Raw genomic sequence first — 12,886 nt, forward strand, 5'->3', positions numbered from 1 at the left:
CGCCTAATTTCTTTCTACCGCACCCGGCCTAATTTCTTCCTTTGTTTTGAGACAGAGTCTCGTTCTGTCACCCAGGCTGGAGTGCAGTGGAGTGATCTCAGCTCACTGCAGCCTCCACCTTCCAGGCTGAAGCAAGCCTTCCATCTCAGCCCCGTGAGTAGTTAGGACTACGAGAACATGTCACCAGGACCAGCTAATTTTTGTGTTGTTTGTAGAGACAGAATTTCACGATGTTGGCCAGGCTGGTCTTTAACTCCTCACCTCATGCAATCCACCTGCCTCAGCCTCCCAAAGTGCTGGGATTACAGGTGTGAGCAACTGCACCCAGCGTACCCTGCCTAGACCTATTTCCAAAATTAGAAAACCGTGAGGCTTTTAGAAGAAGATGAGAAGAATATCTCCATGACCTGAGTGTGTGCAAAGGTTTCTTAGGGCTCAGGATGCCATAGAGTCACCTAAAAAAGCAAACACACACACACACACACAAAGATAAATATGATTGATTACATCAAAATGTAATCACAGACTACTGTAAGAAAATGAATGGGGAAGCACAGGGACCTATTTGACAAAAGACTGATATTCAAGATCTATAAAGAACCAATAGGCCGGGCGCAGTGGCTCACGCCTGTAATCCTGGCACTTTGGGAGGCCAAGGCGGGTGGATCACTTGAGCTCAGGAGTTCGAGACCAGCCTACGCAACATAGTGAAACCCCATCTCTACTAAAAATACAAGAATCAGAATTAGCTGGGCATGATGGCGCGTGCCTATAGTCCCAGTTACTTGGGAGGCTGAGGCTGGAGAATTGCTTGAATCTGGGAGACAGAAACTGAGCCGAGATTGTGCCACTGCACTCCAGCCTGGGCGACTGAACAAGACTTCGTCTCAAAAAACCAATAGGGCTCAAGGCCTGGGATTGGGCCTCTGCTGCTCTGCTCCCTGGGCCTGTGGCTCAGTCCTTGGAGTTGTCCTTTCTTTTTCATGAAGAGTAGTGTGCATTAACAGCTGAGTGGTTTTATCAGCCTGTTTCCTGCCAACAGTATATGAGAGTTCCAGTTGCTTTGTGTCCTTGCCAACATTTGGTGTTGTCAGTCTTTTTAGTTATTCTGATGGGTGTGGTGTGTCATGGTCTTAATTTTAGTCCTCAGTCACTCATGGTGTTGAGCACTTTTTCCTGTGCTGATGACAATGTATAATACATTGCAAAGTGCGTGCTCAAATCTTTTGACCATTTTAAATTGGGTGTGTGTCTTTTTATTGAGTTGTAGGAGTTATTTATATAACCTTTTTATCCTAGTTACCTGTCGTCTGTCTGCTTGCCTATTCATTTTCTTAGAGTTGTGTGATGAACAGAAGTTTTACATTTTGATGTAATCAGTTTTCTCTTATATTTTCTTCTATAGTTATTGCTTTCTGAGTCCTAAGAAATCTTGGCTACCTTCAGACTGTGAAGACAATCTTTCATGTTTTCTTCTGTAATTTTTTTTTTTTTTGAGACGGAGTCTTACTCTGTCATCCAGGTGGGGGTGCAGTGACGCAGTCTCGGCTCACTGCAACCTCTGCCTCCCAGGTTCAAGTGATTCTCCTGCCTCAGCCTCCTGAGTAGCTGGGATTATGGATGCGCACCACCACGCCCAACTAATTTTTGTATTTTTAGTAGAGACAGGATTTCACCATGTTGGCCAGGTTGGTCTTGAACTCTTGACCTCATGATCCACCCATCTCGGCCTCACAGCATGCTGGGATTACAGGCGTGAGCCACCATGCTCGGCCTATAAATGTTATAGTTTTAGTTTTATGTTTAGGCCTATCCATCTCTAGTTTATGTGAATGGTGTGAGATATAATTAAATATTAATTTTTTTCCATATAGATATCCAGTCGTTCCAGCACCAATTGTTGAAAATGCTATGGTATTGCATTTTTGAAATTAAGATGACTGTACAAATGGTAATTGATTTCTGCGCTCCCTTTTCAGTTCCATTGTCCAATCCTTATGTTAGTACCGCACTTTTAATTACTGTAGCTTTAGTAAGTCTTGAAGTCTTGTCGTTGTAGGTCCTCCTATTTGTTGTTATTTTTCAAGCTTGATGTGAATATTCTAAATCCTCTGCATTTCCATTATAAATATTAGAATTATCTTACCAGTTTCCACAGAAAAATTTGGTAAAATTGTGATAGGGATTGCATTGAACCTATGAATCAATTTGGAAAGAAATGATACCTAAACAGTATTGAGTCTTCAAATATATGAACTTGGTGCATTTTCCTTCTTATTTGGGCCTTTTAAAATTTATTTTTAGGCTGGGCGCGGTGGCTCACGCCTGTAATACCAGCACTTTGGGAGCCTGAGACGGGCGGATCAACTGAGGTCAGTTCGAGACCAGCCGGCCAACATGGTGAAACCCCGTCTGTACTAAAAATGCAAAACTTAGCCAGGTGTGGTGGCAGGCGCCTGTAGTCCCAGCTAGTTGGGAGGCTGAGGCAGCAGAATCGCTTCAACTTGCTCAGGAGGCGGAGGTTGCAGTGAGCCGAGATACTGCCATTGCACTCCAGACTGGGCAGCAAGAGCAAAACTCTGTCTCAAAAAATAATAATAATAAAATTAAAAATTTCGGGCCAGGTGTGGTGGCTCACACCTGTAATCCCAGCACTTTGGGAGGCCGAGGCAGGCGGATCACCTGAGGTCGGGAGTTCAAGACCAGCCTGAGCAACATGGAGAAACCCCTTCTCTACGAAAAATACAAAATTAGCTGGGTGTGGTGGCGGCGCCTGTAATCCCAGCTACTCGGGAGGCTGAGGCAGGAGAATCGCTTGAACCCCGGAGGCAGAGGTTGCAGTGAGCTGAGATCACGCCATTGCACTCCAGCCTGGGCAACAAGAGCAAAACTCCGTCTCAAAAAAAAATTTTCTTTTTAATTCTGTTTGATAGTTTTCAGTTCAGAAGTCATACACATATTTTGTTAAATTTATTTCTAGATGTTTCTTACCTTTATTGTAAAATGGAGCCGTCATTTGCATCATTCATTACTCCGTATGAAATGTGTTACTACTCTCTGCCTGCTTTCAAGATTTTCTCTTTATGTTTGTTTTTTAGCAGTTTGCCTGTGGTGTATCTAGGCATCATTTTATTTGTATTTATCCTTAGATTTATCCTTGAGATTTGCAGAGCTTCTTAAATCTGTAAATTTATGTCTGTCAGCCAGTTTGGAAAATTTGGAGCTATTAGTTTTAAAAATATTTCTTCTGTTCCATTCTCTTTCACTTCTTCTGGGACTTCAGTTATATGTGAGTTAGACATTTTGGTATTAGCCCACAGGAACCTGGGGTTCTTTCAATCTTTTCAGTCTTTTTTTCCTCGAAGTTTGCATTTTGTGAGCAGGAGTGATAATCATTCAGGATAATTTTTGAGATTCCTACTTCAAGAGTAGTTGCTAATCTTTTGTAGGTGTAGTAAAGTATGGCTTCTAATTCTACTGGAAGGCTTTTTTGTGGGGGAGACGGTTGTATGTCCTTTGGCTTTTAAATTTTCTGTTGTGTCTTTCACAGCACAGTTTTCAGAGGGTACCCTTTCTTTTTTCTTTTTTTTTTTTTTTTTTTTTTTATTTGAGGCTGAGTCCCACTCTATCGCCAGGCTGGAGTGCAGTGGCGCAATCTCCACTCACTGCTACCTCCGCTTCCTGGATTCAAGTGATTCTCCTATATCAGCCTCCTAAGTAGCTGGGACTAGAGGCACCTGCCACCACACCCAGCTAATTTTTGTATTTTTAGTAGAGATTAAAAATACAAACCCAGAAAGTTTGTACAAAGCCCAGGAGGTTGTGGCTGCAGTCTCATATTCATCATCAGATTTCCCCCATTGTCCTAATAATATTCTTTGTGGCTTTTCTTTATCCCTGATCCAAAGTTTCTTTGAAGATTACACAGTGCATTTAGTTTTCATGTCTCTTAAGCCTTTATTTATTTATTTATTTGCTGAGATGGAGTCTTGCTCTGTTACCCAGACTGGAGTTCAGTGGCACGATCTTGGCTCACTGTAGCCTCCACCTGCTGGGTTCAAGTGATTCTCCTGCCTCAGCCTCACGAGTCGCTGGGACTACAGGTGTGCGCCACCATGCCCAGCTAATTTTTATATTTTTAGTAGAGACGGGATTTTTACCATTTTGGCTAGGCTGGTCTTGACCTACTGAGCTCAGATGATCCACCCGCCTTGGCCTCCCAAAGTGCTGCGATTACAGGCGTGGGCCACCACATCTGGCCTTAAACTTCTTTTAATATAGAAGAGTTCACCAGCCCTTCTATTTTGTTTTGCTTTTTGAGACAGTGATGCTTTGGAGAGTCCAGGCCAATTGCTTTATAGATTTCAACTTGTTTGATTATTTCCTCGTGATTAGATTGGTAGAAATACTACCTAAGTGATGTGACCTTCTTAGTGCATCCATCAGGAAGCACATGATGTGACTATAATTGGTGATGTTAAGTTCGATTACTTAATGATTAAGGTGGTAACTCCCAGCTTTCTACATTGTAAAGGTATCTTTTGCCACCCTCCTTTTTATTCCCAAGTAGTTTATTTGGAGATTAGTCCTTTACACAGTAGAGGGGGAAGGGAGACAGGAAAGGAAAGCTTGACAACTAAGGGTGAGTTATCAAGCCTGTTGCCACTGGTAGCAACCCACCCTAATTCCACTGGGGAAGCTCGCAGCTTGGTGGTGTCCCACAGAGGGGTGAGAACTTGAGGGTATTTCAACACCAGTCAGGCATCATTTGAGGGCTGCTGCCCGGGTGGTTCAATTTTCTGGTGCTTCCAGCTTGCCATAAACAGATGCAAAGTAGTCTAGATACTAAAGAAAGCTCTCAGGTAACAAGATGCAGATGGCATTTGGAAGTCAGACTAGGGTGCACTATTGTGGTAAGAGCTGAAGGGATGGCCGGGCATGGTGGCTCACACCTGTAATCCCAGCACTTTGGGAGGCTGAGGTGGGTGGATCACCTGAGGTCAGAAGTTCGAGAGCAGCCTGGTCAACATGACGAAACCCCATCTCTACTAAAAATACAAAACTTAGCCAGGTGTGGTGGTGTACACCTGTAATCCCAGCTATTCAGGAGGCTGAGGTAGAAGAATTGCTTGAATCTGGGAGGTGGAGGTTGCAGTGAGCCTAGATTGCGCCACTGCACTCCAGCCTGGGCGACAGAGCGAGACTGTCTCAAAACAAAACAAAACAAAAAGCTGAAGGATGATTAATAGAGCATTCGTAGTGTCTGCTGTACCTGTACCCTAGAACCTAGAGAACCTACAGCTTGAGGCAAGAGCATATGTGCTATTGTTTTTTCAAGAAGTGTACTTTCAGGAAGCAGAGGTAGGGGAAAGATGAGTGAAGGGAGAAGGAAGATTAAGTCAGTTCAAGGGTGCGTTTTGAAGTTGGGCACCCTTGGTGCAAGTATGGTTGGTTGCTTGTTCTCCTAAAGCCGTTTCCCAGGAGGATGTATAAATAACTGCATTCTGGGGCAATCCATCTGAAGGAAGGATGGACGGACCGCTCAGCTTCTGTATCTCATTGGAAGAAGGTTTGCTTCATGGCAGATTAATTCCCGCAGACTTCTGGGCTGTGCATGTGTGGGTACCAGGTAGGTCCCACAGCCCCTCACACCTCCAAGGCAAGGGGCAATCCAAGGGTGGGAAGTGATAGGCAGCCAGTGTGAGCAGGAGGTAAGGGACCATGGGGTTGTACCTGTGGGCAGTTGGTCATAACCCAGACATGTTTGATCAGCCCAGTGACAGCTTGGGTGGAAAAAGTGACCAAGGGCCTCAAGGACACACAAGGCGAAGAAGATTTGAGGTGCTGCGTAAGATATGCCTAATGCGTTTGGATTCTACCTTTGTTTAACAAATATGCACATATGAAAAACACAAACACAATCACATATACAAAAAGACAACAGCTATCTCTTGGTGAGATCCAGCTGAATTTTACTTCCATATTCTCTGATATGTGTTTAAAGCTTTCTACAGTAAAGATATTTTAATTTTATAACGGAGACTGGGCACGGTGGCTCATGCCTTTAATCTCAGCATTTTGTGAGGCCAAGGCAAGAGGATTGCTTGAGCCCGGGAGTTCAAGACCAACCTGGGCAACAGAGTGAGCCAGTCATCTCTAAAAAAAAATTTACAACAATTAGCCAGGCATGATAGACTCACCTGTAGTCCTTTCTACTCGGGAGGCTGCAGAGGGAGGATCACCTGAGCCCTGGAGGTCAAGGTTACCTTAAGCTATGATTACACCACTGCATTCCAGCTGGGTAACAGAGCAAGACCCTGTCTCTCAATTTTTTTTTTTTTTGCTTTTATAACGGGAAAACCATTGTAGACAGTTCTAGGAAGGAAAGCAGAACAGTAGGGCATCTTTTTCAAAGTAAAAGAGCAAAAAAGGCAAAAGATATTTCATGTTTACATTATGGACAAAGGCAAGATTGTCCTTCAATAAAAGGCTGAATTTTTTTTTTTTTGAGAAAGAGTCTTGCTCCATCGCCCAGGCTGGAATGCAGTGGCGTGATCTCGGTTCACTGCAACCTCCACCTCCCGGGTTCAAGCGATTCTCCAGCCTCAGCCCCCCGAGTAGCTGGTACTACAGGCACGTGCCACTGTGTCTGGCTAATTTTTATATTTTTAGTACAGACGGGGTTTCATCGTGTTGACCAGGCTGGTCTTCAACTCCTGACCTCAGGTGATCTGCCCACTTCAGCCTCCCAAAGTTCTGGGATTACGGACGTGAGCCACCGTACCCGACCTGGCTGAGTGTTTTAAGTTATTTGTAAAAGTAGAACAAGTTGCTCTTTATTTATTAGTATAATTTTTTTTGAGATGGAGTATGGAGTCTCATTCTGTTGCCCAGGCTGGAGTGCTGTGGCGTGATCTTGGCTCACTGTGACCTCCGCCTCCTGGGTTCAAGCGATTCTGCCTCAGCCTCCCTAGTAGCTGGGATTACAGGGGTGCATCACCACGCCAGGATAATTTTTGTATTTTTAGTAGGGATGAGGTTTCACTGTGTTGACCAGGCTGGTCTCGAACTCCTGACCTCAGGTGATCCACCCGCCTAGGCCTCCCAAAGTGCTGGGATTACAGGCGTGGCCTGATTTTATAGTTATAAATATAATATGTTCTTATGGTAAAAATCACCTTTAATAGCACCACCACTGGCCGGGCGCGGTGGCTCACGCCTGTAATCCCAGCACTTTGGGAGGCCGAGGCGGGCGGATCACGAGGTCAGGAGATCGAGACCATCCTGGCTAACATGGTGAAACCCCGTCTCTACTAAAAATACAAAGAATTAGCCGGGCGTGGTGGCAGCATCTGTGGTCCCAGCTACTCGGGAGGCTGAGGCAGGAGAATGGTGTGAACCCGGGAGGCGGAGCTTGCAGTGAGCTGAGATCCGGCCATTGCACTCCGGCCTGGGCGACAGAGCAAGACTCCGTCTCAAAAAAAAAAAAAAAAAAACAGCAACACAATAGCAAACATGTTAACAGAAAGGTAGAAGCAGACCTTAAAGAATCTCCAGCAGCTTGAGAGACCATAGCTGGCCGCTGAGGAGCTCTGCTCTGGGTTGGAGCAGTGCTTAGAAGTTTATAAATAACTCCTAGGATATTGCATATGGATTCTTTTTTTTTTTTTCCTGAAATGGAGTCTCGCTCTGTCGCCAGCTCACTGCAAGCTCCGCCTCCCAAGTTCAAGCAATTGTTTGCCTCAACCTCCTGAGTAGCTGGGACTACAGGCGCCCGCCACCACGCCCGGCTAATTTTTTTGTATTTTTAGTAGAGACGGGGTTTCGCCATGTTAGCCAGGATGGTCTCCATCTCCTGACCTCGTGATCCGCCCGCCTCGGCCTCCCAAAGTGCTGGGATCACAGGCTTGAGCCACCGCGCCCGGCCAATAAGGATGTGATTTTTCCGTAGAGGCTCTTACCTTTTACTTTAAACATTCTTTGAGAGTTGTTGTTGTTTCCCACCCTCCCCCTTTTATTTCTATAGAGGTCAGCCGGAGTCAAGATGTCTGGGACTGAGGAAGCAATTCTTGGAGGACGTGAAAGCCATCCTGCTGCAGGCAGCCGCGCGGTGTTGTGCTTTGGACAGGTAACTGGTTCCTTCATGCCTGGGAAGGTTGAGGTTGAGTAAAGTTAGGGCACGGCAGTTTGTAGAGCGGCGTAGTACATGTGTGAATAGTACATAGTACGTTTACAGAGTACATGTGTGGGTAGCACACAGTACGTTTACATAGTACATGTGTGAATAGTACATAGTACGTTTACATGGTACATGTGTGAATAGTACACAGTACGTTTACATGGTACATGTGTGGGTAGCACACAGTACGTTTACAGAGTACATGTGTGAATAGTACATAGTACGTTTACATAGTACATGTGTGAATAGTACATAGTACGTTTACAGAGTACATGTGTGGGTAGCACACAGTACGTTTACATAGTACATGTGTGGGTAGCACACAGTACATTTACAGAGTACATGTGGGAGCTATTTGTTGTTACTGGTTTTTCCTTTAGATGCGTTTTTTGGGGGTCTTTTGTGAACTCTGGAGGGCATTTTGGAACGTTAGCTATCAAAAGACTGATAGTACTGGGGATTAGATTTAGATTTAAATTTATTTTTTTGGGGAGGTAGATAACATTTGTATAACATCAAATTCAAAATGAAACTATGTGAAAATCTCCCTATTTCCCATTGCCCCTATATGCATGCCACCCAGTTCTATTTCTTTTTTTTCGAGGCTGAGTCTTGCTTTTTCACCCAGGCTGCAGTGCAGTGGTGCGATCTCAGCTCATTGCAGCCTCCACCCCCTGGATTCAATCAATTCTCCTGCCTCAGCCTCCCAGGTAGCTGGGATTACAGGCATGCGCCACCATGCCCAGCTAATTTTTGTATTTTTAGTAGAGATGGGGTTTCACCACGTTGGCCAGGCTGGTCTCAAACTCCAGACCTCAGGTGATCCGCCTGCCTCGGCCTCCCAAAGTGTTCGGATGACAGGCATGAGCCACCATGCCTGGGATTAATTTTTTGTATTTTTAGTAGAGATGTGGTTTCACCATGTTGGCCAGGGTGGTCTTGAACTCCTGACCTCGTGATCCACCCGCCTCGGCCTCCTAAATGCTGAGATTACAGGCATGAGCCACCGCGCCTGGCTCCTTGTCTTTCTTGGAGGCGTGGAAAGTTCCTGGGGGTTGTATTCCTTGTAGGGACATTGTGTGCATAGAAAAGTTTCTTGCTTTGTCCACCCAAACTCCATCTTTGTTTTTACCAGAGAGTTGTGAGTATTTGTTTCATCCAAATAGGGCAAGGGGGACAAAACCCAAATCAGCAAGCAGTCGTGTGTTTCCGTTTGTGCAGGACGGGAGATTGCTGCATTGGAGCAGGTGTCAATCTCTGGAAAGCGCAAATGGAAGCAGGTCTTCCTATCCGTGCCCTTTCCGTACGCGCTTCCTGTGCTGGCGTCATTTGCAGCTCTGGAGGCAGGACACTGTCGCTTCCTAAGCTTCAGAAACTTTTATAAGGATGGTAGCAGCAGCTAAGGCAGCAGTTCTCAAAATGTAATCCTGGGACCCAGATTCAGAGTCCGGAGGGTCAGACTTATCTTCATGATAATACTGTTTGCCTCTTTCACACTCATTCTCTCGTGGGTGAACGGTGGAGTGTTCAGAGACTGCGTGAGTGAGATGCGACGTCACTGCTGTGGTGCCTGATGGCATGCATGCCTTAAAAGTTTCTCAGTTTTCATTTCTAATAGCATAAATATAACCCACAGAAACAAAGGTTCTGGGGGTTTTTTTAAGAGCGTAAAGGGGTCCTGAGGTCAAAAAGCTGGAGACTCAGTGATGTGAGGAATGGTGAAGTGTGAATGGAATTTTCTTTTTTGGGGTTGCAGTGCCAGTACACAGCAGAGGAGTACCAGGCCATCCAGAAGGCCCTGAGGCAGAGGCTGGGCCCAGAATACATAAGTAGCCGCATGGCTGGAGGCGGCCAGAAGGTAGGAGAGCTCCTGTGCCTGGAAAGCAGGCATCCACAGACAGACTCACATGGTCTTGCCAGTTCCCTCTCTGGGTCCTCAGGGATTCGGAAGGCTCCTGTTAAGTTCCTGGAGGCCTCCCAGTGTTGCTGGGAGGGGATGGGTTCCCGACTTCATTCTCATCTGAAGGGGCCCAGGCATGGTCTTGACACTTGCGTAACTGCCGTCTTAGGATTTCGTCTTAGGATTTTTTACATCTTTTTTTTTTTTTTAATTTTTAAAGACAGGGTCTTGCTGTCACCCAGGCTGGAGTCCGACCAGTGGTGTCATCTCGGCTCACTGCAGCCTCCCCCAGACTCAAGCGGTCCTTCTGCCTCAGCTTGCTGACTAGCTGGGACTACAGGCACATGCCACCATGCCTGGTTAATTTTTAAATTTTCTGTAGAGACGACATCTCGCCATGTTGCCCAGGCTGGTCTCGAACTGCTGGGCTCAAGTGATCCTCCCACCTCAGCCTCTCACAGTGCTGGGATTACAGGTGTGGGCCACCATGCCCAGCCTTTACACCATTAATAAAAAATGTTCCTTTTGCCATTTGCTTCTGTTTTTTTTTTTTTTTTTAATTAAACGCTTTTTTTTTTTTTTTTTTTGAGACGGAGTCTCGCGCTGTCACCCAGGCTGGAGTGCAGTGGCCGGATCTCAGCTCACTGCAAGCTCCGCCTCCCGGGTTCAGGCCATTCTCCTGCCTCCGCCTCCCGAGTAGCTGGGACTACAGGCGTCCGCCACCCCGGCTGGCTAGTTTTTTGTATTTTTTAGTAGAGACGGGGTTTCACCGTGTTAACCAGGATGGTCTCGATCTCCTGACCTCGTGATCCGCCCGTCTCGGCCTCCCAAAGTGCTGGGATTACAGGCTTGAGCCACCGTGCCCGGCCTAAATTAAACGCTTTTTAAAGAACTTATGATTGACACATAATAATTGCGTATCATTTGCTTCTAATTTTAACTTCTGTGAATATTTTTGGTCTTCCATAAAATATGTCAAACCGAGATTTATACTTTTTGCAAACTGAATTTTAGCAACTGCTGGGTGAGTTCCTCCTCCTAACAGACCGTTAGTTCTCGCAGGCACCATCTAGAAGATTTTTGAAATAAATTCATTGAGAATTTTCTTGAAAAATAATTTTTTTTTGAGAGACTGGGTCTCACTGTGTCGCTTAGGCTGCAGTGCAGTGGCGTGATCATAGCTCACTGCGGCCTTGAGCACCTGGGCTCAAGCGATCCTCCCACCTCAGCCTCCCGAGTAGAATGTTTAAGGGCAGTTTATCCAAAAAAGTAGATGAGGAATAAATTATGTAAATTTTGATTCACATTGAAGTGTGGTAAGGAATTAACACAGCTTTTCCTTAAAAACTTGTTTTCTAGGTGTGTTACATTGAGGGTCATCGAGTAATTAATCTGGCCAATGAGATGTTTGGTTACAATGGCTGGGCACACTCCATCACGCAGCAGAATGTGGGTGAGTCTGCAGCAGCGGGGACTTGTGCATTGTCCAGCCCTGGTGAAAGGGTGCTGTGAGTGAGGAGGTGAGGTAGGTGGACTTAGTGTCAGCAGGAAGAGTGGCTGTGGCACAGCGATCAGTGTCCTCTTCAACTTGCTCTCTTTCCCACTCCTAGATTTTGTTGACCTCAACAATGGCAAGTTCTACGTGGGAGTCTGTGCGTTTGTGAGGGTCCAGTTGAAGGTGAGGAGGATGGAGTAGACCTGCGCGGAGGGATCAGTGGGTGGTAGGAGAAGGTGAGCAGGTAGGGAGGTGGGTAGCTGGACAGGGACCCAGGCTACAGAGTTGTGTCCCAGCCAGTGTTCCCCAGAATGGTGGGATTCAAATACTGTTGCTCCTGTCTCCCTAAAAGAATGGAAAAAGTGTTCTCTTGCACATTTTCAAGTTGACACTTAAAAGTCTTCACCACATATAAAAATTGTTGCAAAGGGTGTATTTTTTGGCATGTGGTAAAATCTGACGTTCTAAAATACAATAATTTTACCATCACTGATAAGTTTTTGGAAACTCAACTTTAGGCAAAGCAGGTCCTTTGTTACAGATAAAAACAAAAATTGGGTTTTGTTAAGAAGTTGTTTTGCTTAAAGTTACAGTTATTTAAGATGTTAAGTGAGGACTTATCGTAAATCTGTTAGATCTTTGTTAAATATTCCAGTGGACTCTAAATACTATAGAGGGTTAGATCTATCGTTTATTTGAAGAAATACAATGAACAGGCTTTTTTTTTAATCTTAGAAATTTTACATGGTTCTTTCTTTATCTGAACTTACATTTCCTTTCCGTTTTCCTACTGGTTTTTATCCTAATACATATTTATGGTTGAAAGTTTGGCTGGGCGAGGTGGCTCATTCCTGTAATCCCAGCACTTTGGGAGGCTCAGGTGGAAGGATTGCTTGAGCCTGGGGATCTGAGACCAGCCTGGGCAACATGGTGAAAGCCCGTCTCTCCTAAAAATACAAAAAATTAGCTGGGTGTGGTGGCGCATGCTTGTAGTCCTAGCTCCTCAGGAGGCAGAGGTGGGAGGATCACCTGAGCCCGGGAAGTCGAGGCTGTGATGAGCTGTGATTGTGCCACTGAACTCCTGGGTGAAAAAAAAGAAAAGTTGCCGGGCGCGGTGGCTCAAGCCTGTAATCCCAGCACTTTGGGAGGCCGAGATGGGCGGATCACGAGGTCAGGAGATCGAGACCATCCTGGCTAACACGGTGAAACCCCGTCTCTACTAAGAAATACAAAAAATAGCCAGGCGAGGTGGCGGGCGCCTCTAGTCCCAGCTACTCGGGAGGCTGAGGCCGGAGAATGGCGTGAACCCCGG

At 45.7% G+C, this 12,886-nt stretch overlaps 1 protein-coding gene across 4 annotated transcripts in view; it reads left to right on the forward strand.

Moving 5' to 3' along the window:
* RAD52 (RAD52 homolog, DNA repair protein) overlaps nucleotides 1–12,886 on the forward strand; it is an 88,766-nt gene that overhangs the window by 59,329 nt on the left and 16,551 nt on the right. For 3 of the 4 annotated variants that reach the window (XM_025401997.1, XM_025401996.1, XM_025401998.1), the window contains exons 2-5: nucleotides 8,027–8,128; nucleotides 9,936–10,037; nucleotides 11,439–11,532; nucleotides 11,690–11,757. In XM_025401997.1, the coding sequence (XP_025257782.1) occupies nucleotides 8,045–8,128; nucleotides 9,936–10,037; nucleotides 11,439–11,532; nucleotides 11,690–11,757 (348 nt within the window). In that variant the 5' untranslated portion in view covers nucleotides 8,027–8,044. The remainder of the gene's footprint in view (nucleotides 1–8,026; nucleotides 8,129–9,935; nucleotides 10,038–11,438; nucleotides 11,533–11,689; nucleotides 11,758–12,886) is intronic. The other variant, XM_025401999.1, reaches the window with a different exon arrangement.

This window comes from Theropithecus gelada, chromosome 11 (genome assembly GCF_003255815.1).
Source record: "Theropithecus gelada isolate Dixy chromosome 11, Tgel_1.0, whole genome shotgun sequence".
Lineage (NCBI taxonomy): Eukaryota > Metazoa > Chordata > Mammalia > Primates > Cercopithecidae > Theropithecus > Theropithecus gelada.